Source organism: Cetorhinus maximus, chromosome 1, assembly GCF_964194155.1.
Source record: "Cetorhinus maximus chromosome 1, sCetMax3.hap1.1, whole genome shotgun sequence".
NCBI lineage: Eukaryota > Metazoa > Chordata > Chondrichthyes > Lamniformes > Cetorhinidae > Cetorhinus > Cetorhinus maximus.
In genome coordinates, this window is record NC_135879.1 from 117,640,533 (window position 1) to 117,664,003 (window position 23,471).

Consider the following 23,471-nt stretch of genomic DNA (forward strand, 5'->3'; position numbering starts at 1 on the left):
CTTCCCATGCAATCACAAAGTACACCAAGTGCCCCTTCACCTCTTTCCTTACTGTCCAAGGCCCCAAACACTCCTTTCAGGTGAAGCAGCACTTCATTTGCACCTCCTTCAATTTGGTCCACTGTATTCGCTGCTCCCAATCCTAAATTGGGGAGACTAAGCGTAGGCTGAGTGACTGCTTTGCGGAACACCTTCGCTCAATCTGCAAGCATGACCCAGACCTTCCTGTCGCTTGCCATTTCGACGCACCATCCTGCTCTCATGCCCACATATCCATCCTTGGCCTGCTGCGATGTTCCAGAGAAGCCCAACGCAAACTCCCAGTTAGGCACTTTACAACTTTCCAGACTTAACAGTGCGTTCAACAATTTCAGACCATGAACACTCTCCTCCATCATTACCCCTTTTTTAAATGCAATTTTAAAAATTTATTTATTCATTTTTAATTACATTTTTATCTTTTTCCCCACCTCACCCCAAAAAAAACGGCCATCTGCCACTTGTTTTTATGTTGTACTTTCACAGAGCGCTGACCCTTGTTCTGCTATGAACACATTCTGCTATCTTACCTTTGTGTCACTATCAGCACCTTCTTCAGTCTTTAACACCATCATTAACACTCCCTTTGTCCTGTGTCCATGATATCTTGCTCAAATTTTTCCTCCGCTCCCACCTGCCCCATAACATCTATTTTGCTCCACCTGCTGCACCCATTCTTAAACAGTGTAAAATCCATCGCATTTCTGTTTCTCTTTAGCTCTGACGAAGAGTTCAATAGACTCAAAACGTTAACTCTGTTCCTCTCTCCACAGATGCTGCCAGACCTGCTGCGTTTTTCCAGCATTTTCTGCTTTGATTGCGTCATGTAGGGCTTTATATTGAAATTTTCAACTAAGTAAATAAACTATTAAACTGCAAACGTTCAGTCAGGTACAAGCTGGATCTGCACTTTATTACACTGCAGAATTTTGTAATGATCACAGGAAAATCACTTAGTTATTTTGGTGAAGCTTTCAGTCTAATGTCTCACTTAAGATGGAAGCCAAAGGTGTTACAGACAAAACTTGGACATGAAGCAGCAGTACCTGTCCCAAATCAAGATCTACCGGTACGGTGCAACAGTGCAGGTAAAGATAAGCGATTGGAATAGGAAGGGACAGAGTTTCTCATAAATTGTACATCAGCGAATAAGGTCATTGCAGGGACTAAAAGTAAAATGAAATTAAGCACTCTTTATCTGAATGCATGAAGCACCTACAATAAGATAGATGAAGTCATGGCACAAAGAGAGGTAAATGGTTTTGATTCAATTGCCATTACAGAAACATGGTTGCAAGGTCACTGAACTAAATTTTTCCTTGGCTTGAACATCAGGGGCCTTACTTTGCCTGCAGGAGAATTAGTGGGGTTTAAGATTCTGCATTAGAGGTTAGATTCCGCATGGGAGGTGCGGTGAAAGTGACATCAAGGCAGCATTTGACCGAGTGTGGGATCGAGGAGCTGTGGCAAAACTGAAGTCGATGGGAATCGGGAAACTCCACTGGTTGGAGTCATAACTAGCATAAAGGAAGATGGTTGTGGTTGTTGGAGATCAATCATCTCAGTCCCAGGACAGCACTGCAGGAGTTCCTCGGGGTAGTATCCTTGACCCAAACATCTTCAGCTGCTTCATCAGTGACCCTCCCTCCATCATAAGATCAGAAGTGGGGACGTCGGCAGCAACTCAGATACCGAAGCACTCCGTGTCAAATGCAGCAAGACCTGGATAATATCCAGGCTTGGGCTGACAAGTAGCAAGTAACATTTGTGCCACACAAGTGCCAGGCAATGATAATCACCAACAAGAGAGAGTCTTGCCATCACTGAATCCCCCACTATCAACATTCTGAAGGTTACCATCGACCAGGAACTGAACTGGACTAGCCATATAAATGCTGTGGCTACAAGAGCAGGTCAGAGCCTGGGAATTCCGTGGTGCATAACTCCTCAAAGCCTGTCGACCATCTACAAGAGCAGATCAGAGGGAAGATGTGGCCCTAGTTTTAACATCACTTCTGAAAGTTGGTCCATCTAACAGTGCAACACTCCCTCAATAGGGCATTGAAATGACAGACCAGGTTATGTGCTTAAATCTCTAGGTTTTGAACCTCCAATCTCACAGCTCAAGCCAAGCGTATACAACTGAGCCAAAGCTGAGTTAAAATGGGCTGTTGCCAACCTCTCTTTTTATCTATCTTGATGTCATAATATCCAACTGTTGAATAATTCAAGATTTTTGCATCCATTACCTTAGAGCCCATTCCATGTTTGATCACTCCTTGCATGAAGAAGTCTTCCCTGACTTCACAGGAAAGGGACTAAGACATAGAAATAGTAGGCTAGTTAGTCCCTCCAGCTGTTTCAATATTTAATTAGATCATGGCCGATCTTTACCTGAACTCCATTCACCCATTTTTGATCCATAGCTATGACTCTTTTTGAGATGCGATGCCCAAAACGCAGTACTCCAGATAGGGTCCTGTCTACTGTACAACTGTAGCGTAGCGTCAGTTGTTAACTTGTCTCTTACAGATTTGAACCAGCCCCTCTCTTATTCTACATAACCTGTGATTACTTTGCAGTTCGAGGCTGCCTATCTACTTATAGCAATAAATTACAGATGATTTGGCAAGTATTGACATGTTATTACATTTTGCTAGTGTTTGCATACTGTATACATCTTGTTAGCACAGTAGTGTAGTGAAACATGCATAAAGTGGTGTTTTGTACAAAGTGGTATTTCAGTTTGCAATTCAAGTGGATCACCTGGTGGCTTGAGCAATGAATGGTGTTTATGGAGCTCAGATTCTCTGCGGCTATGGGCTGTACCAGACATGTGACCATGGAAGGTTGGGACATGAAGTTAAGAGGAGATTTTGGTAAGATTAGGTTGTTAAAATTTGGCATTGGTTCTTGATGATAGAAGATATGATTTATATGTTCTGCACATGGTGGAGTGCACCTGGTGCAGGGAAGGGTTCCAGGAGGCAAATAATGTACAATTTTTGAAATTCGGATTTACAATCTTTCATGCCCACCTGTACTTTTTATTGTTTGCTTTGCAGGAAGTTTGGGGAGCGACCTCAACCCAAACGCCTTACCAGGTAAGATTCCATCACATCTGGTGCTTCGCACTTGGCTACAATTTTGGTTGAGATGAAAGTGTCACAGACTGCTGTGCAATTTAATTAATGTGTTCCATCAAAATATGGAGCATTTTTACCATTTAAAACACATAGGAAAGAACTACAAGAATAATAAGGGTCTCATACTGGGAACCAGTTATACTCAATCTACATTTTCTGTGGTAAAAATTGTATGAAGCCCGTAGAAGTAAGTTGACATACTAACTAATGAAAGTTAACTTTTCCCATTGATATTTTAGTGCATTCTTTCTTGCAGCCTTTACTTACATTGTATGGGCATGAAGTTATTTGGTGTACAGTACGGTACTTCATAAAATAGTTTGTGACATATTTGAAGAATGAGTTCGTAAATGCTGCCTATCAAAATTGATTTCTGTTTGTTACCCAGTTACACTGATTTGAGTAATAAATTATCTGATTAACAGCACTAGGTTGATTTGTGACCTCTGAAATTGCCATGTCCAATAACTAATCTCTTTCACAGCAATTTCAGAGGTATTTGAAGTCTTTTAGAATAAAACCGTTGTTGTTTAAAAACTGATGTCACATTTACAGCCTTTATATAAGTGGTAAAGCAATCCTTAAGCACACCATCTATTTTCACAACCCACAAAATCCTATTGTGAAGATTTAACACTTCAGATTTAAACTCATGGTAAACGCTGTATTTTACTTTTTGTATTTATTTAGGGAAGCAATGCGAAATTACCTTAAGGAGCGTGGTGATCAAACCGTACTAATTCTACATGCTAAGGTTGCACAGAAATCTTATGGAAATGAAAAAAGGTGAGTTGCTTTTGATCTCAACTGAGCATTTTGACTCATGTTGCAATTGTACAAGTTATCCATCTAGGAAGAAAAGGGAGAACTTGCATTTATATTTTGCATTATGATGTCATCAGGTGGTTCTAAATGCTTTACAACTATCTGGTTGCTTTTCAAACGCGGTCACTTATGTCAGTAAACTGCCAATTTCACATTCGAGGTCCCGCAAACAGCAAATAACTCAATGACGCGATAACCTGTGTTTGTAGTAATCGCAGTTGGAGAGCACCTTGCTTTTTCAAGAAATACCATGCTTAGCTGTGTTTTAGCATACTGCTGCCGCTGTTTAGAATGCACAAAGTCCTGTATTGTAGTTTCACCAGGTTGGCATCTCATATTTAGGTTTGCCTGATGCTACTCCTGGCATGCTTTCCTACACTAATTGAAATAGGGTGGCTCCCCTGCCTTGATGGTAATGGTAGGGTGAGGAATATGCTGGGCCATGAGGATCTAAAGTTAGGGTCCAAATATTACGTTACCACTCTGAATTTTTTTAATGCTGCCCAATTGCACTGGTTCACAGCAGATTTTGTTTGGTGATAGACAAATGAGCTTGAACCAAAACTTGAGGGGAGAAAATTCCTCTCAAAACTAGCACAATTTGCACTTGATTTGTCATGCATCTAATGTGGAAACATTTAGCCTTTTGTGCAATTATCCCATGTATTCATATGTTGCTTGGCTTGTTTGGTTCCATTCTGCAGACCCATATTTGTAAGTATTGTTACACTTTTAAGCTGCTTGCAGGTAAATATTAAATTTGGGTATTACCTTAAAATAATATTTGGCTATTTACTTGAGCAGCATTAGAAAAAATACAAAATAAGGTTATGAATTTCTGTCTGAAAGTTGGAGTTTTGCAGTTTATTCTGAAGTGAAATTAGAATTTAGTGTTCAGTTTTTGAGTAAAATTATAATTTTAAAACCTCACTGTCCACTACTGCCTCATGGCCTTTGGTCTATAATTGTTTTCTCTTCTGTAGCCCTAAGACTATCCCATTGCTGACTAACTATGAGCAAGAACTGCACCATCCTCCACATTCGTTGACCATTTTATCTCGTATATTCCTTCCTCTCCCATCATAACTCTTCCTTGCTCCTGGTTTCCACGAGCAGATGTACAATCTCATATTTCTCTCTATGATATTTGTTCATTTGCTAGCAAGTTTCTTGACATTCATGACCTTTGTGTAGATGGCTATATTAACATCCTGGCACTGAGCAGACATGGCTCATGGGCATTGACAAATGTGCCCTCTTAGTAAACCACCCCACCTGGCTATGCTTTGTTCATCACCTGACCCATCTAGACTATAATTTTAGCAGCAAGACCCTTATTTCCGATTCACACTTTGGCTGCTTTTTCTGTGTTCATTCCTCAGACAGCCTCTTCTCCTTCATTTGAATGTATGAATTAGGAGCAGAAGTAGCCATTCGACCTCTTGAGCCTGCTCTGCCATTCATTAAGATCATGACTGATCTGATTGTGGCCTCAATTCCACGTTCCGCCAACTCCCAAAACCTTTTGACTGCCTTGTTAGTCAAGGATCTATCTACCTCTGCCTTAAAAGTATTTATTGACCCTGCCTCCACCATTCTCCGGAGAAGAGAGTTCCAAATATCCACGACTCTCAGAAAAAATTTTCTTTTTGTCTCAGTCTTAAATGGGAGACCCCTTATTTTTAAACTGTGTTCCCTAGTTCTAGTCTCTCCCACATGGGGAAACATTCTTTTAGCATCCATCCTGTCAAGTCCCCTCAGGTTCTTTATATGTTTAAATAAGATCACCTCTCAATCTTCTAAACTCCAGTGAAAACAGGTGCAGCCTGTCCAAACTTTCCTTATAAGATAACACCCCCATCCCAGATATCAATCAAGTGCTTCTGATGTGTTTATATCCTTTCTTAAATAAGGAGACTAAAACTGTACACAGTATTCTAGATCTGGTTCCACCAACGCCCTGTACAACTATAGCAAAACACCCCTACGTTTTTGTTTCATTCCCCGTGCAATAAATGATAACATTCAATTTACCACCTTAATCATTTGCTGTACCTGCATACTAACTTTTTCCTGATTCATGTACTAGGACACTCAGATCCCTCTGTACCTCATAGTTCTACAGTCTCTTTTTATTTAAATAATATGCAGCTTTTCTATTCTCCCTGCCAAAGTACACAAGTTCACATTTTCCCACGTTATACTTCATCTGACAAATCTTTGCCCACTCACTTAACCTAACTATGTCCCTTTGCAAACCCCAATTGTCCTCTTCACAAATTTCCTGCATATCTTTGTATCATCAAATTTAGCAAACCTTCATCCAAGTCATTGATATAAAATTTAATTAGTTGAGATCTCAGCACTCTGTGGCACTCTACTTGGCACATCTCACCAACTTGAAAATGACCCATTTATGCCTACTCTGTTTCCTGTTGGCTAACCAACCCTCTATCCATGCTAATATGTTACCCCCTACACCATGAGTTCTTTCTTTAATGTGGCACCTTGTCAAATGCCTCCTGGAAATCTAAGATTTAATCTTAAGATCTAAGACATCCACAAGTTCGCCTTTATCCATATTGCTCGTTACTTCCTCAAAGAACTCCAATGAACTAGTCAAACATGATTTTCCTTCCACAAAACCGTGTTGACTCTCCCAGATTACATTGAGATTTTCTAAGTGCCCCTCTATAATCTCCTTAATAATAGATTTCAGCGATTTCCCAGTTACAGATGTTAAGCTAACTGGCCTGTAATTTCTTGCCTTCTGTTTCCTTCCTTTCTTGAATAGAGGAATCACATTTGCTATTTTTCAATTTGATGGAACCTTTCCAGAATCTAGGGAATTTTGGAAAATTAAAGCCAATGCATCTACTACCTCAGCAATCACTTCTTTTAAGACCCTAGGATGAAGTCCATCAGGACCTGGGGACTTATCAGCTTTTAGTTGTAATAATTTTCTCAGTACCCATTCCCTGGTGACTAATTGTTTTAAGTTTCTCCCTTTCACCACTTGATTCACAGTTATTTCTGGGATCTCACTTGTATCCTTTACAGTAAAGACAGGTGCAAAATACCTGATCAATTCATCTGCCAATTCCTTATTTTCCGTTATTAATTTCCCATCACTCTCTAAAGGATCAATGCTCCCTTTACTTTTTTCCTTCTTAAATACCTATAGAAACTCTTTATCTGATTACATTTCTAGCTAGCATTACTCGCACTCTAATTTCTCCCTCTTATTAATCTTTTAGTCATTCTTTGCTGTCCTTCATATTCTGTTCAATTTTCTGACCTGCCACAAACCTTTGCGGAATTATTTTTTCAATTTGACACTATCTTTAACTACTTTTGTTAGCTATGGATGTCGTGCCCTTCCTTTTGAGTCCTCCTTTCTCACTAGAATGTATCTTTTCTGAGCATTCTGAAATATCTCCTTAAATATCTGCCGCTGCATCTCTATTGACCTATCCCTTAATCTAATTTCCCAGTTCACTTTAGCCAGCTCTGCCTTCGTGCTCTTATAATTGCCCTTATTTAAGTTTAAAACATTTGTCTTAGATCCACTACTCTCCCTCAAACTGAAGGTAAAATTCAATCATATTATGATCACTGCTACCCAGGGGGAGTCTTCACTGAGGCCATTAATTAATCGTGTGTCATTGCACATTATTAAATCTAGTATAGTCTGCTCTCTGGTTACTGCTAAAACATGCTGCTCCAAGAACCTGTCCTGCAAACACTATGAACTCATCATCCAGGCTATCTTTGCCAATCTGCTTCGTCCAAACTATACGTAGATTGAAATCACCCATGAGCATCGCCCTACCTTTCTCTTAAGTTCCCATTATTTCTTCCTGTGTGTCCCATTCTACAGTGTGGTTACTATGAGGGGGCCTGGAATCCACCCACAGGCGACTTCTTTATTATTGCTTAGCTGTACCCAAACTAGGTCTACATCTTGATCTCCAAAACCAAGGTCATCTCTCTGTATTGTACTAGTGTCATCCTTAATTAACAGAGCTACCCCTCCAACTTTTCCCAGCTCCCTAGCCTTCCTAAATGTCATGCACCCTTGAATATTCAGGTGCCAGTCCTGCCGCCATGTTTTTGCAATGGCTATCAAATCATACAAAGTTATTTCTATTTGCATTGTCAGTTCATCTGTGTTGTTACGAATGCCACATGCATTCAGATACAGAGCCTTTAGTTCTGTCTTCTTACTAATTTTGTAACCTCTAGTCTTATCTGCTGGAGCACTCTTAAGTTTGTGCGCTCTTAGGTTTGTACACTCTGTCCCTTCCTGTCACGCTCTGATCATCATTTCCCTTATTCCCACCTTGCTCTCTTGCCTTGTCTTCTCTATTTAATTTATCACATCTTCTCAAACTTAACTCCTTGCCGCTATTTAGTTTAAAGCCCTCTCTACCACGCTAGCTATACAGCTTGCCAGCACGGATCATGTGAAGACCATCTCAACGGTATGGCTCCCATTTTCCCCAGTACTTTTTAATTTAGCTCCTAGCTGCTCATACTCTCTCGGCAGAACCTCTATCCTTGTTCTGCCTATGTTGTTGGTACCTATGTGGACCATGACCACTGGATCCTCCTCCTCCCATTGCAAGTTTCTCTGCAGCCCAGAGTAGATGTCCTGAACTGTGGCGCCAGGCAGGCAACACAGCCGACTGGATTCCTGCTCTTGGCTGCAGAGAACTGTGTCTATCCCCCCGACTATACTGCCCTCAACTACATTGCTATGAACTCGCCCCGCGCTTGAATGTCATCCTGTACCATGGTGCCATGGTCAGTTTGCTCATCCACCCTGTAGCCACCATTTTGATCCATACAGGGTGCAACAACCTTGAACCTGTTGGACAATTGCAAAGGCTGAGTCTCCTCACCTCTACCTATGGGTTCCTATACCTGCCTCACTTGCAGTCTCACTTTCCTGCCCCTGACCACTGACAAAATCAGAAGACCCTATCCTAAGGAATGTAACTGCCTCCTGGTACAAAGTGTCCAGGAAACCGTACCCCTCCCTGATGCATCAGTGGCTGCAGTTCGGCCTCCAGCTCAATGACTCTGAGCCAAAGCTCCTCAAGCCACAGACACTTAGTGCAGACGTGTATGCCCTAGATCACCCTGGTGTCCAGGAATACCCACATTCTGCAGTCGCAACATATCACCTGCCTTGCCATCTTTATTATATGTTAATTTATTTATAATTAATAAACACTGCCACTTCCAATAACCTTTTCTACTGCTTGTAAACCTTACTACAACTAATAATACCTACAATTAACTAATAAATTGCATGAGTTTTAAAGATAAACGAGCAAAACATTCACCAACCAATCACTTAGCTGTTTTCCTGTGATGTCACACTTTGATTTCTCACAGAATGTGGCTACTCCACTCTGGTGCCACAGACTGGACTGGATTGGATAACTCCTCTAGGTGGTGGTTACTGCCCATGGGCCCTCTTTTTGCCCAATCTTTTAGGTGGTGGTTACTGCTTCCAGGTCCTCTGTGCGCCCGCTCTTCTTTGTGGTGGTAATTGTATCCCCACTCTTCAAGTGCTTCTTCAAGCATTTAAGTAAGTACTAAATAAATACATGAAGGCGAGAGCAATAGAATGATATGCTAATATGGTTAGGTGAAGATGGATGGAATGAGGCTTTATTAGAGCCTGAACGTTGATATGGACCAGTTGAAGTCCATATCAGCCTTGTTCATGTGCTCTATATTCCATGCACATCACAATAACTTCATTGCGTTTCATTTGAAGTACTTTTTAGCGACTACAACCCCCTTCCTCCACATTTCTCTTTCCCCTTTTGAATGTGTGGCTTATGGTAACTCTCCTTTCTTTGTCTTGTACCATTTGGTATTTCACCTCCATTTTATCCTCTCTGTCTCATCCTCCAAATTTGTTTGCTTGCCCATGTTGCTGATAATCCTTGGATTTCACCATCTCATGCAGCCTCTCTACACCAATATTGTCTGACTATTTACTCATCTCAATAACCATCAACATTCCCCAACCTCTTCAAATTGCATTTTTACCATCTGTTCATGGAAGAAGCTTTCTGCCAAGTTTCTTAGACCTTTGCTGTCAAATTTCTGAATGCCTCCCCACTGACCCTACTTGTTATGACATGCCTGTTGGTAACTTGCTTAATTATTCACTTATCATCACCTTTAATGCACAACTATAACGGTTTCCCACTCCTGTCACCTCCTTGGTAGAGCTCCCATCATTTGAGATTTGAAAGTAGCTTGTGCACAATGGATTCTCCCTCCACTCCTCGCTCTTGAACCTCTCCCTCCCCACATATTTTGTGCTCTTGAACTTCTCCCTCCCCACCTTCACGCCATCGATGACAGTGCCTTACGATGCTGTGGTACTATTTTCTAGAATTTTTTGCAAGAACCTCGACCATATCTTTGCTGCTAAGCATCTGGCTACCCCTCTTAATCTGTTCTTTCCTGACTTGATATCCATTTCCTATACACGTGCGCTTTGAAGCACCTTATTACACAAAAGATTATGCACATGGAAGTTTAGTACACAGGATTTTATAACTGATTCCTGTTTCATAATGTTGCAGGTTGTTTCTGTATTCATGGTCTGCCTTGAGTTTTCTAGCAGTTCGTGTGCAGTTAGTCATGTGGTGGATAGTTAGGTTTTTTTTAATAAGTGGGACAGCTGTGTTTCACTCTTCAAAAAATGATGTTCATGAGAGTAAGCAGCTGCAAGCATTGTTTGTCTTAACCCTTTTCCTGAAACCATATAGTTAAGCTCAAGAAATGGTAGCAAAATGATGTGGCGCCTTAAACATGGCAGATGACTCAGGGTTCAGATTGCAAAGGATGCATTCCATATTAAAAATTCAGCAAAGAATTGATGCAATAACCTGCTTAGCATGGCCTTAGTGTGGAGAATGAAAGAACTAGCATGCTCCACAGACTCAATCTATTACATTTTTATCATTTGCACTGGCTGCGTATGAAAGCCAAAAAAGAAACTTCCCCTTTTGCCTTTGGAAAATAATCCCAGTTATTTTCAGAGAAAACCTAACATGTTTACTGTTATTGTAGATGGGCTTAAAGGCTGAGTTTTATATTTTTGGATGGATTTGCATTTACGCAGTATTTTTCAGATCCTTGATGTCTACAAAGCACTTCAGCTAATTAAGTACTTTTAAAGTATATCACTGTTGTAATGTAAGAAAACATTTGTGCACACCAAGGTCCCACAAAACAATGAGATAATCGGCTACAGTAATCTTCTCTAATGTTATTTTTTATTCATACACGGGATGTGGGCGTCGCTGGCTAGGCTACCGGTTATTGCCCATTCCTAATTACCCTTGAGAAGGTGGTGGTGAGCTGCTGCCTTGAACCACTGCAGTCCATGTGGTTTAGGTACACCCGTAATGCTGTTAGGGTGAATGTTCCAGGATTTTGACCCAGCGACAGTGAAGGAATAGTAATATATTTCCAAGTCAGGGTGGTGAGTGGCTTGGAGGGAGAACTTCCAGGTGGTGATGTTCCCATGCATCTGCTGCCCTTGTCCTTCTAGATGGTAGCAGTTGTGGGTTTGGAAGGTGCTGTCTAAGGAGTCTTGGTGAATTCCTGCAGTGCATCTTGTAGATGGTAAACACTGCTGCCACTGTACATCAGTGGTGGAGGGAGGGAATGTTTCTGTGGATGGGGTGCCAATCAAGCAGACTGCTTTGTCCTGGATGGTGTCAAGCTTTTTGTGTGTTGTTGGAGCTGCACTCATCCAGGCAAGTGGGGAGTATTACATCACACAGCTGACTTGTGCCTTGTAGATGGTGGACAGGCTTTGGGGAGTCAGGAGGTGAGTTACACATCACAGGACACCTAGCCTCTGACCTCTTGTAGCCACACTATTTATATGGGTAGTCCAGTTCCTTGGCAATGGTAACCCCCAGAATGTTAATAGTGGGGCATTCAGCAATGGTAATGCCATTGAATGCTATGGGGCAATGGTCAGATTCTCTCTTGTTGGAGATGGTCATTACCTCGCACATGTGTGGTGCGAAATGTTACTTGCCACTTTTCAGCCAAAGCCTGAATGTTGTCCAGGTCTTCCTGCATTTGGACATGCACTGCTTCAGTATCTGAGGAGTTGTGAATGGTGCTGAACTTTGTGCAATCATCAGCAAACATCCCCACTTCTGACCTTAGGATGGAAGGAGGGTCACTTATGAAGCAGCTGAAGATGGTTGGGCCTAGGATACTACCCTGAGGAACTCCTGCCGTGATGCCCTGGAACCGAGATGATTGACCTCCAGCAGCCACAACCACCTTCCTTTGTGCTAGGTATGACTTTAACCAGCGGAGAGCTTTCCCCTGATTCCCATTGACTTCAGCTTTGCTAGGGCTCCTTGATGCCACACTTGGTCAAATGCTGCCATGATATCAAGGGCAATCACTTTCACCTCACCTCTGCAGTTCAGCTCTTTTGTCCATGTTTGAACCAAGGCTGTAATGAGGTCAGGAGCTGAGTGATCCTGGTGGAACCCAAATTCAGTGTCAGTGAGGTTATTTCTGAGCAAGTGCTGCTTGATAGCACTGTTGATGACCATCCTTTACTGATGATCAAAAGTAGACTGATGGGGCGGTAATTGGCTGGGTTGGAATTGTCCTGCTTTTTGTGGACAATTTTCCACATTGCTGGGTAGATGCCAGTGTTGTACCTGTACATGGAACAACTTGGTTAGGGGCACGGCAAGTTCTGAAGCACGTCTTCAGTACTATTGCCAGAATATTGTCAGGGCCCATAGCCTTAGCAGTATCCATTGCCTTCAGTCATTTCTTGGGAAATGTGGAGTAAATCAAATTGGCTGAAGACTGGCATTTGTGTTGCTGGGGCCCCCTGGAGGAGGATGAGATGGATCCCGGCACTTCTAGCTGAAGATTGTTGTAAATGCTTCAGCCTTATCTTTTGCACTGATTTGCTGGATTCCCCCAACATTGAAGATGGGGTTACCTGTAGAGCCTTCTCCTCCTCCAGTGAACTGTTTAATTGTCCATCGCCATTCACGACTGGATGTGGAAGGACTGCAGAGCTTAGATCTGATCCGTTTGTTTTGGAATCACTTAGTTCTGTCTATCGGATGCTGTTTATGCTGTCTGACATGCAAGTAGCCCTGTGTTGTAGCTTCATCAATTTTAGGTATGCATGATGCTGCTCCTGGACTGCCCTCCTGCACTCTCCATTGAACCAGGGTTGATCCCCTGGCTTGGTGGTAATGGTGGAGTGGAGGATATGCAGGATCATGAGGTTACAGATTGTGGTTGAATACAGTTCTACTTTTGATAGCCCACAGCGCTTCATGGATGTCCAGTTTGACACTTATTCATATACTGAAATATAAATGTCAATTTGTGTTCAAGTCGCAAGTGAACCCATGACCCTCTGACACATGATTGTGAAATTTTTTCTTAGTATTGAAAAATGAATCCATTCTTGGCTTCTGTTGTAATTCTAACACTGCATTAACTATTTTAATAGTAAAGGCCAGATCCTGAATGGAGTAACACCACGAGTTATGGCAATTAAGCTAGATTTACCAACTGCATTTCAACTTCCTGTATCTAAAATATCTACACTTAAGTACTGACTTGTAGCTTTATCTTCAGGAGCTTGGCATTGCTTTGCTATTTGCATTTGAGAGGCCTTGAATAAATACTTTGCATCAGTCTTCATGATAGAAGACACTAATCACATTCCAAAAATACTAAATAATTAAGGGGCAAAAGGGAGGGAGGAAATAAATACAATAACTGTCACTAGAGAAAAAGTATTAGGGAAAATAATGGGGCTAAAGGCTGATAAGTCCCCTGGACCTGATGGGTTGCATCCTAGGATCCTACACAAATAGTGGATGCACTGGTAGTAATCTTCCAAGAATCCTTAGATTCTGGAAAAGTCCCAGAAGATTGGAAAACTGCCAACGTAACGCCCTTATTCAAAAAGGGAGGGAGACAAAAAAACAGGTAACTATAGGCCAGGTAGCTTAAGATCCGTCATCGAGAAAATGTTAGAGTCTATTATAAAGAATGTAATAGCAGAGCATTTAGAAATACATAGTATAATCAAGCAGCATCAGCATGGCTTCATGAAGGGGGAATCCTGCCTGACAAATTTATTAGAATTCTTTGAGGAGGTGACAAGCAGGATAGATAAAGGGGAACAGTAGATGTAATATATTTGGATTTCCAAAAGGCATACAATAAAGTACCACACGTAAAGCTACTTAAGATAAGTGCCTATGGTGTTGGGGGTAGTATGTTAGAATGGATAGAGGATTGGCTAACTAATAGAAGACAGAGTTGGGATAATGGGGGCATTTTCAGGATGGCAACCTGTGGAGTGTCATAGGGATCAGTGCTGGGGCCACAATTCTTTACAATATATATTAATGACTTAGATAAGGGAAGTGAATGTACTATTGTCAAATTTGCAGATGACACAATAGGTGGGAAGGCAAGTGGTGAGGATGACACAAAGAGTCTACAGAGGGATATAGACAGGTTAAGTGAGTGGGCAGAAACTTGGCAGATGGAATATAATGTGGGAAAACGTGAGGTTATGCATTTTGGCAGAAAGAGTAAAGGAGCTGAATATTACTTACATGGAGAAAGACTGCAGAAAGCTGCAGCACAGGGATTTGGGAGTCCTCGTGCATGAATCCCAAAACGCTAACACATAAGTTCAGGTAATAGGGAAGGCAAATGGAATGTTGGCCTTTATTTCAAAGGGAATGGAGTATAAAAATAGGGAAGTCTTGCGAAAACTATACAAAGCACTAATTAAACCATACTTAGAATACTGTGAACAGTTTTGGTCCCATTATCTAAGGCAAGATATACTGGCTTTGAAGGCAGTCCAGAGAAGGTTCACTAGGTTGATCCCGGATATGGAGGGATTTTCTGTGAGGAGTGTTTGAGTAGGTTGGGCCTGTACTCATTGGAGTTCGGAAGAATGAGAGGCAACCTTATTGAAACATATAAGATTGTTAGGGGGCTTGACAGGGTAGATGCTGAGAGGCTGTTTCCCCTTGTGGGAGAGTCTAGGACCAGAAGACATAATCTCAGAGTAAGGGGTCGCCCGTTTAAGACAGAGATGAAGAGGAGTTTCTTCTCTCAGAGGGTAGTGAATCTGTAGAATTCTTTACCGCAAAGGGTTGTAGAGGCTGGGCTGTTAAGTATATTCAAGGCTGAGATAGACAGTTTTTAATCAGTAAGAGAATCAAGGTTTACGGGGAAAAGGCAGGAAAGTGGAGTTGAGGATTATCAGATCAGCCATGATCTCGTTGAATGTCGGAGCAGACTTGATGGGCCAAATGGCCTTCTGCTCCTACATCTTCTGGTCTTATGAACTCCATTCAGTGGATAATGTTGACCATCACTTTCTGAGAGAGTGTTGCTTGTATTTGAATATATTCTGACTACGGTGAGAAGAAGCCAGTTTGAGCATAGGAAAGGCTGCAATTGCTAGCATGAGAACAGGAGGCTGTAAGGCATGTGGACTTCAGCTCTCAAGTAAGAATTGGAGGCAGCTTGAATAAGTGGCAAGCATGGGATGATGCAGCTCATTGAACCTGCTCTACTAATTTTATTTGGCATGGCACCTTTATTGTATTTACCCTCCTGCATTTTCTACGTATAATCTCTCCTAATTTTTACCAGCTAAGCACTTAACTCCATTTTATACATTGTAATCAACTTTGTCTCGAACTATACAGCGCAAAAGGAAGCCATTCAACCCATTATGGTCTCTGAAAAAGCTATCAGATTAGATATCTGATATCCCACTCCCCTGCTTTTTCCCCATTACCCCACAAATTTTCCTATTCAAGTATTTATCCAATTACTTTTTAAATGTCACTACTTCCAGAACCCTTTCAAGAAATGTAATCCAGATCATAACTGCGTAAATTTTAAGTCTTTATCTCCTCTCTGGTTCTTTTGCTATTGACCTTAAATCTGTGCCCCCAGTTACACGCTCTCCTACAAGTAAAAACAGAGTCAATAGGAAGAAACTATCAAAATACATCAAAATGTTGAACTGTAAACTCTGCCCATAACAATCTCTGCTGTAAAGGAGAACTATCCTAGCTTCTCTAATTTCTTCATTCCCTGGTATCATTTGACTAAATTCCCTCTGCACCCTCTCCAAGTCCTTGACACCCTAAAGTGTAGTGCCCAGGGTCGGACACAATAGTTGAGCTGAGGCCTAACCAGTGATTACAATTTTACCATAACTTCTTGTTTTTATACTCTGCACCTCTATTTATAAAGCTAAGGATCTCATATGCTTTTTTTAAACCCAGCCTAATCAACTTATCCTGCCATCTTCAAAGATTGGTGTACATAAACTCCCAGGTCTGTGGCCTTGTTCCTCCATTTAAAATTGTACAATTTAGTTTAAATTGCCCCTCATTTTGTCGACTAAAATGTATCACTTCACACTTTTCTGCATTAACTTTCATTTGGCATGTGTCTTCCCATTTTCACAAGCCTTTCTATGCTGCCCTGAAGTTTACTTTTATCCTTATCACTTTTTTTTATTTATTAATGGAATGTGAGAATTGCTGTCAAGGCTAGCATTTGTTGCCCATCCCTAATTGCCCTTGAGATGGTGTTGGTGAGGTTACTACATTTGAGTTTTGTCATCTACAGACTTTTAAAATATGCTTTGTACATCCAAATACGGGTCATTAATATAGATCAAAAGAGCAATGGTCCTAATACTGAGCCTTGGGGGTGGTTGGGGTGGGGGGTGGGGCTGCAGGGAGGCATCAATATTTACTACCATCCATTCTGGAAAAACAACTCATCACCCCTAGTCTCTACTTTCTGCCCTTTAGCCATTTACTGTAGCAAGGCATTCCACATTGTCCCATTTCTCTGTGAACAGGTTGTTCTTGATATGCTTATAATGCGTTTTAGTATAATTTTTGATGTCCTGGATCCCCTGCTTGAGGGACGGAGAGGGCATTCTCAAGTAAGGTATCAATTCCCTTTATTGTTTGAAACGCATCAATCAGATCATGGCTAAATTAGTCTTGTATCATCTAGGCGATTTAATCCAAATATAGCTAGTCCTTTCATCAACGGGCATTTCTCTGGTAAACACTGCTGGGCTATTTCCAAGGCCATTATAGTCTTTTGAATGTACACCAAATGAGATCTCCAAGCTTTCTGTGCAGTTGTAATTTTTTGTATTTCTATACCTTTTTTTGCTATGAAGGCCAGCATAAAATAAAGTGCCTTATCAGTTATTTCATCTACCTTTTAAAGACTCCTTACTGCTCTCCCGAATCCTATCCCTACCCACCCCCATTCCACAAGCATCTCTAGTTAAATACTTTATGGAAGTCTGAAAATATGCAGACAGATTTAATTAATTCCTTTTCAAAAGAAGGCTCCAATATCTAATTTCTTTCTGCTCGCCATGTCCTAATCCTCCTTTGGGAATCCCAGTTAGTACATTTAAAGATGATGACATTATACCAGAGACGAATAATGTGGTTTTAGACTTTTGGTCCATAGTAAAATTGTTAGTTATTTTAGAAGATTTTTGGAAGAGCAAGGTGAAAACTGCAGGATAACAGTAATATCATGCTTCTGTGCCCTATTTTGGGGAATCTTGACAATGACAATTTAAAGTAATTGGTAAAAGAAGCAAAAGAAACATGAGGAAAGACTTTTTCACATAGCGAGTGGTTAAGATCTGGATTGCACTGCCTGCGTATGTGGTGGAGGCAGGTTCAATTGAAGCGTTCAGAAGGGAATTAAACAGTTATCTAAAAATGAAGAATATACAGGGGTCACGGGGAGAAGGTGGGAGAATGGCATTAAGTGATTTGCTCGTTCACAGAGCCAGTGCTGACAAAATGGGCCAAATGGCCTCCTGCACTAACATTTCTGTGACTGTCCAAACCTTTGGTACTTTTCTTCTTTAGTGAGCAGTTGTCTTCCTTGGCTGGGAAATCTAGAATACAGGGCCACAGTCTCGGGATAAGGGTTCGATCATTTAGGATTGAGATGAGAAATATCTTCATTCAGTTGTGAACCTTTGGGACTGTACCTAGAGGGTTACAGATGCTCCATCGTTGAGTATCTCCAAGGCTGAAATAGATTTTTGGTGTCTCGGGGAATAAAGGGATATGGGATTGGGTGGAAAAGTGCATTTGTGGCAGAAATCTGTCACGGTTATTTTGAATGGAGGAGCAGGCTTGAGGGAATGAACTAGGAAGTAGACTACCAAACAGAACCTCAATGGTAGCAATCTCTGGATTACTCCCAGTACCATACACTAGTGAGCATGGAAGTAAGAGCATAGAGCAAATGAATATGTGGCTGGGAGAGATAGTGAACTAAGGGAAAGGCTTTAGATTCCTGAGACATTGAGACTGGTTTTGGGGAAGGTGAAATCTATACAGGCCAGAGGGATTGCACCTCAACACCTGTAAGTCAGGAAATGGAAGGAAGGGAGGAACTTAGGAAAATTACTATCACCAGGGAAGTGGTATTAAGCAAATTGTTGGGGCTGCGGGCTGACAAATTCCCAGGTCCAGATGGACTTTACCCTAAGTAAGGTCTTGAAAGAAGTTGCTAGTGAGATAGTTGATGCATTGGTTTTAATTTTCCAAAATTCTCTAGATTCGGGGAAGGTTCCATTAGATTGGAAAATAGGAAACGTAACTCCTTCATTCAAAAAAAAGGAGGGAGACAGAAAGCAGGAAACTACAAGCCAGTTAGCCTAATATCTGTATAGGGAAAATGTTAGAAGCTGTTATTAAATGTGTTATAGCAGGGCACATAGAAACATTCAAGGCAATCAGGCAGAGTCAGCGTGGCTTTGTAGAGGGGAAATCACATTTAACCAATTTATTGGAGCCCTTTGAGGGAGTCATATGTGATGTTGATAAGGGGAATCATTGGATGTATTGTACTTAGGTTTCCAGAAAGCGTTTGATGAAGCACCATATCAAAGATTATTGCAGAAAATAAAAGCTCATGGTGTAGGGGGTAACATATTAACATGGATAGAAGATTGGCTGGCTAACAGAAAGCAAAGTGTTGGCATAAATGGGCCTTTTTCTGGTTGGCAGGTTGTGCCAAATGGATCAGTGCTGGGGCCTCAACTATTTACAATTTATATAAATGACTTGGATGCTGGGGCCTCAACTGTTTGCAATTTATATCAATGGCTTGGATGAAAGGGCCAAAGGCATGGTTGCTAAATCTGCTGACGACACAAAGATGGGTAGGAAAGTAAATTGTGAAGAGGATGTAAGGAGGCTGCAAAGTGAGATAGGTTAAGTGAGTGAGCAAAGATCTGGCAAATGGAGTATAATGTGAGCAAATGTGAAATGGTTCATTTTGGCAAGAAGAATAAAAAAGAAGCTTATTATCTAAATGGTGAGAGATTGAATCTCAGAGCTCTACAGACACCTTGAAAGATCTGGGTGTCCTAGTGTATGAATCACAAAAGGTTAGTATGCAGGTACAGCAGGTAATTAGGAAAGTTAATAGAATGTTATAATTTATTGTGAGGGGAATTGATTACAAAAGTAGGGAGGTTATGCTTCAGTTGTACAAGGCATTGGTGAGACCATATCTGGAGTATTGTGTACAGTACTGGTCTCCTTATTTAAAGAAAGATGTAAATGCGTTGGAAGCAGTTCAGAGAAGGTTTACTAGACTAATACCAGGAATGGGCAGGTTGTCTTATGAGAAAAGGCTGGACAGGTTAGGCTTCTATCCACTGAAATTTAGAAGAGTTAGAGGTGACTTGATTGAAACCTAAAAGATCCTGAGGGGTCTTGACAGGGTGGATGTGGAGAGGATGTTTCCTCTTGTGCGAAAATCTAGAACTGGGGGCCACTGTTTAAAAATAAGGGGTTGCTCATTTAAGACAGATGAGGATGTTTTTTTTCTCCGATGGTTAAGAATCTTTGGAACACTCTTCCTTAAAAGTTGGTGGAAGCAGAGTCTTTGAGTATTTTTAAGATAGAGCTGAATAGATTCTTGAGTAACAAGGGGGTGACAGGTTATCCTGGATAGGCAGGAATGTGGGGTTGAGGTTACATTCAGATCAGCCATGATCTTATTGAATGATGGAGCAGGCTCGAGGGGCTGAGTGGCCTACTCTTCCTTTGTATGTTTGTGTATAACCGAGCTGGGACTATTGTCCTGGTGGGGCAGTTTGCTAATACTGTTGAACAAAGTTTAACGAACTTGGCAGGGGGGTGGGAACAAGGGTGTAGCATTAGAACGGAGAATCAGAGTGCAAAGGCGATTGGGAGGCACAGTTAGCACAACAGCAAGAAATAATAAGGTGCCAAAAGGGGTCAAACTAAGGGAGAATGCAAAAAAGTCTCAATTAGATTTAACAACGCAGATATGTAGGAACGTAACATAGTAGTAGGCCATTCTGTTCATCAAGCCTGCTCTCTATTCAATTAGATAATGGCTAATCATCTAGCTCAACACCACTTTCCTGCACTATATCCGTATCCCATGAGGTGTCAGCTGTGGCTCAGTCCATAGCACCCTCGCCTTTGAATCAGAAGGTTGTGGGTTCATGTCCCACTCCCGGAAACCAAGAACTGTGATTGTACTCAAAAGAGTTGCAATCTGTGACTGTTGATAACTCGAAAAAAAAATATCCGTATCCCATGATGTCATTAGTATCCAGAAATCTGTTAATTTCTGCCTTGAACGTGCTCAATGATTGAGCTTTCACAGCCCTCTGGCATAGAGAATTCCAAAGATTCACCATCCTCTGAGTGAAGAAATTCCTCCTCATCTCAGTCTTAAATGGCTTGCCCTTTATTCTGAGACTGTCCCCTGTTTCTGGACTCACCAGCCAGGGAAAACATCCTATTTACATCCACCTTGTAAGAATTTTGTAAGCTTCAATGAGATCACCTCTCATTCTTTGAAACTCTAGAGAATACAGGCCTAGCTTCCTCAATCTCTCCTCATAAGACAGTCCCACCATCTCGGGTTAGTCTGGTGAACCTCTGTTGCGCTCCCTCTATGGCAAGTATATCCTTCCCCAGATAAGAAGATCAAAACCATACAGAATACCCCAGGTGCAGTCTCACCAAGCCTCTATACAGTTGCAGCAAGACATCTTAATCTTGCACTCAAATCCCCTTGCGATGAAAGTCAACATATCATTTGCCTTCCTAATTGCTTGCTGTAGCTGCATGGTATCTTTTAGTGATTCATGAGCAAAGACACCCAGGTCCCTTTGGACAGCAACAATTCCCAACCTCTCACCATTTAAGAAATACTCTGCCTTTTTTTTAACAAAGTGGATAACTTCATACTTATTCACATTATATTCATCTGCCATGTAAACACAAAAGTGTGATTTTTAAAAAGGCTTTAACTGTGTTATGTTTTACAGAGATTTGTTATCTGACCTTGCCCTCTGTAACTCAATAAATTCACTTTAGTTCTGACAAGACTTTAATCAACTAAGGCCAAAGCAGAACTCAGGATAGTAAATTTTAAAAAGTTTATTCTTAAAAGAAAAATGGTATACTTATCAAATACACGACTGACTTTCACAACTTCAATTGGGTGATCAAGTCAGGTAGAAATGTGAATCTTTCTCAGCTTCCCGAACCGATAGCAATTTCCTGAAATCCTGCCTTGGAGCATTCAGTACCTCCACGATTGTAGTCCAACTTGCAAGCAACAAGATGGTTCCTGAAATCTACTTTTAACCATTGAATTCGCATCACTTCACCTTGAATCAGGCCTGTTGTAATTAGCCAATTGGTCATTTGTTGTTATGAGGTTAATTTTATTGGATTTAACCAGTTACATACATTGTTCCATGTAGCGACACAATGAGACTATTCATGATCTTCCCTTTACCTGAGTTTGTAAATGTCTTCATTCATTCTCCTGCACCTGCCCCAGATGGCCAAGGATGAATGCGGCCCATGTTCCATTCAGTATCTGAATGCTCTCTGTTCCCATGGACAATGCTTCCAGCAGCAAATTAGTATTTTAAACTGCAAGCATGTTATCTAGCCTAAATAACTACATGATTGATTACTTATTTAATTATAAACTGAGGGTCACTACTTATTTAGTCATCAGTTTCTGACTGGTTACTATTAAACAATAATTCTTGATCAATGCATGAGCGATTATAAAGTACAGAATACAAAATGGCTTCTTTAGCCCACTGTTAGTACAAAATGGTGTCTTGACCTGTTAGCTTACGACGGTGAATATATTGTAAAAACTCCCTAAAAAAATGGTCAAGTTAAACTAAAATCTACTGCCCAGGCCTGCTTGCAGCTGCAGATGCATATAGCCACATGGAAATATGATGCACTGATAACGGAGACCATACTCAAAAAAGGGTAGGGCTGGGTACTAAATATTCCTGAATACAAGGTGTTCAGGAAAGATAGGGAAGGACAGATAGGAGGCATGACAATATCGATTAAGGAAAGCATTACAAAGAAGGGTCCTAGAAGGTTCAATGACAATCTATTTTGGTTAGTGCTATGAAACAATAGAGGTACTATCGCATGACTGGGTGCATTCTGTTGGCCAAGACGAGCGAGCCAAAGGAACAAATTTGCAGGGAAATTAGAGAGATTAACTATAAAGTAGTGATAATGAGGGACTTTTGCTGACCTGTATTAGGATAGTTAGCGTAAAGGGCAGAGAAGAGAAAGTTTCTGAAATATTCTGAAAAGGAGAATTTTCTTAACCCCTATCTTTCCAGCCCAACGAGAAATGGCATTGCTGGATCTGGTTCTGGAGAATGAGTTGCGTCAAGTGGAGCACGTGTCAATAGGGGAGCATTTAGGAGACACTGATCATCGTGTCGTGAGGCTTAGGTTAGCTAGCGAAAAGTACAAGGAGTAATCCAGAGTAAAAATAATTAATTCTGGAGGAGGGCTAATTTCAGTCAGGTGTGAAAAGGTCAGGCCCAAGTAAATTGAAATCAAATATTGGCAGGCAAAACTGTAGTGGATCAATGGGTAGTCTTGAAAAGGAGATGGTTCAAGGCACATTCTGACAAGGGGGAAAGGTAAAACAATCAAAACCAGAGCTCCCTGCGTGGGGGGGATAAAAGCAATAGTGTAATATGAAGCAGAAAAAGGATGCATATGACTGATGTTATTTCGATAATGCAAATGAGAACCAGGCTGAATATAGGAGTTCAGAGGGCAAGTGAAACAGGAAATTAGAGAGGCGAGAGAAAATGAGAAGAGACTGGCAGCTAATAATATAAATGGGAAGCCAAAAGTCATCTGTCAGCATGCAAATAGTAAAATGATAGTTAGAGGGGGGAGGGGTGGTGATAGTGACCAAAAAGACAAATTACACATGGAGGCAGAGGGCTTTGCTGAGGTACTAAATTAATAT

At 41.1% G+C, this 23,471-nt stretch overlaps 1 protein-coding gene across 4 annotated transcripts in view; it reads left to right on the top strand.

The window, feature by feature from the left end:
* Nucleotides 1-23,471, top strand: part of rbpjb (recombination signal binding protein for immunoglobulin kappa J region b) — a 97,932-nt gene that overhangs the window by 31,525 nt on the left and 42,936 nt on the right. For 3 of the 4 annotated variants that reach the window (XM_078545967.1, XM_078545986.1, XM_078545958.1), the window contains exons 2-3: nucleotides 3,105-3,143; nucleotides 3,876-3,971. In XM_078545967.1, the coding sequence (XP_078402093.1) occupies nucleotides 3,105-3,143; nucleotides 3,876-3,971 (135 nt within the window). The remainder of the gene's footprint in view (nucleotides 1-3,104; nucleotides 3,144-3,875; nucleotides 3,972-23,471) is intronic. The other variant, XM_078545976.1, reaches the window with a different exon arrangement.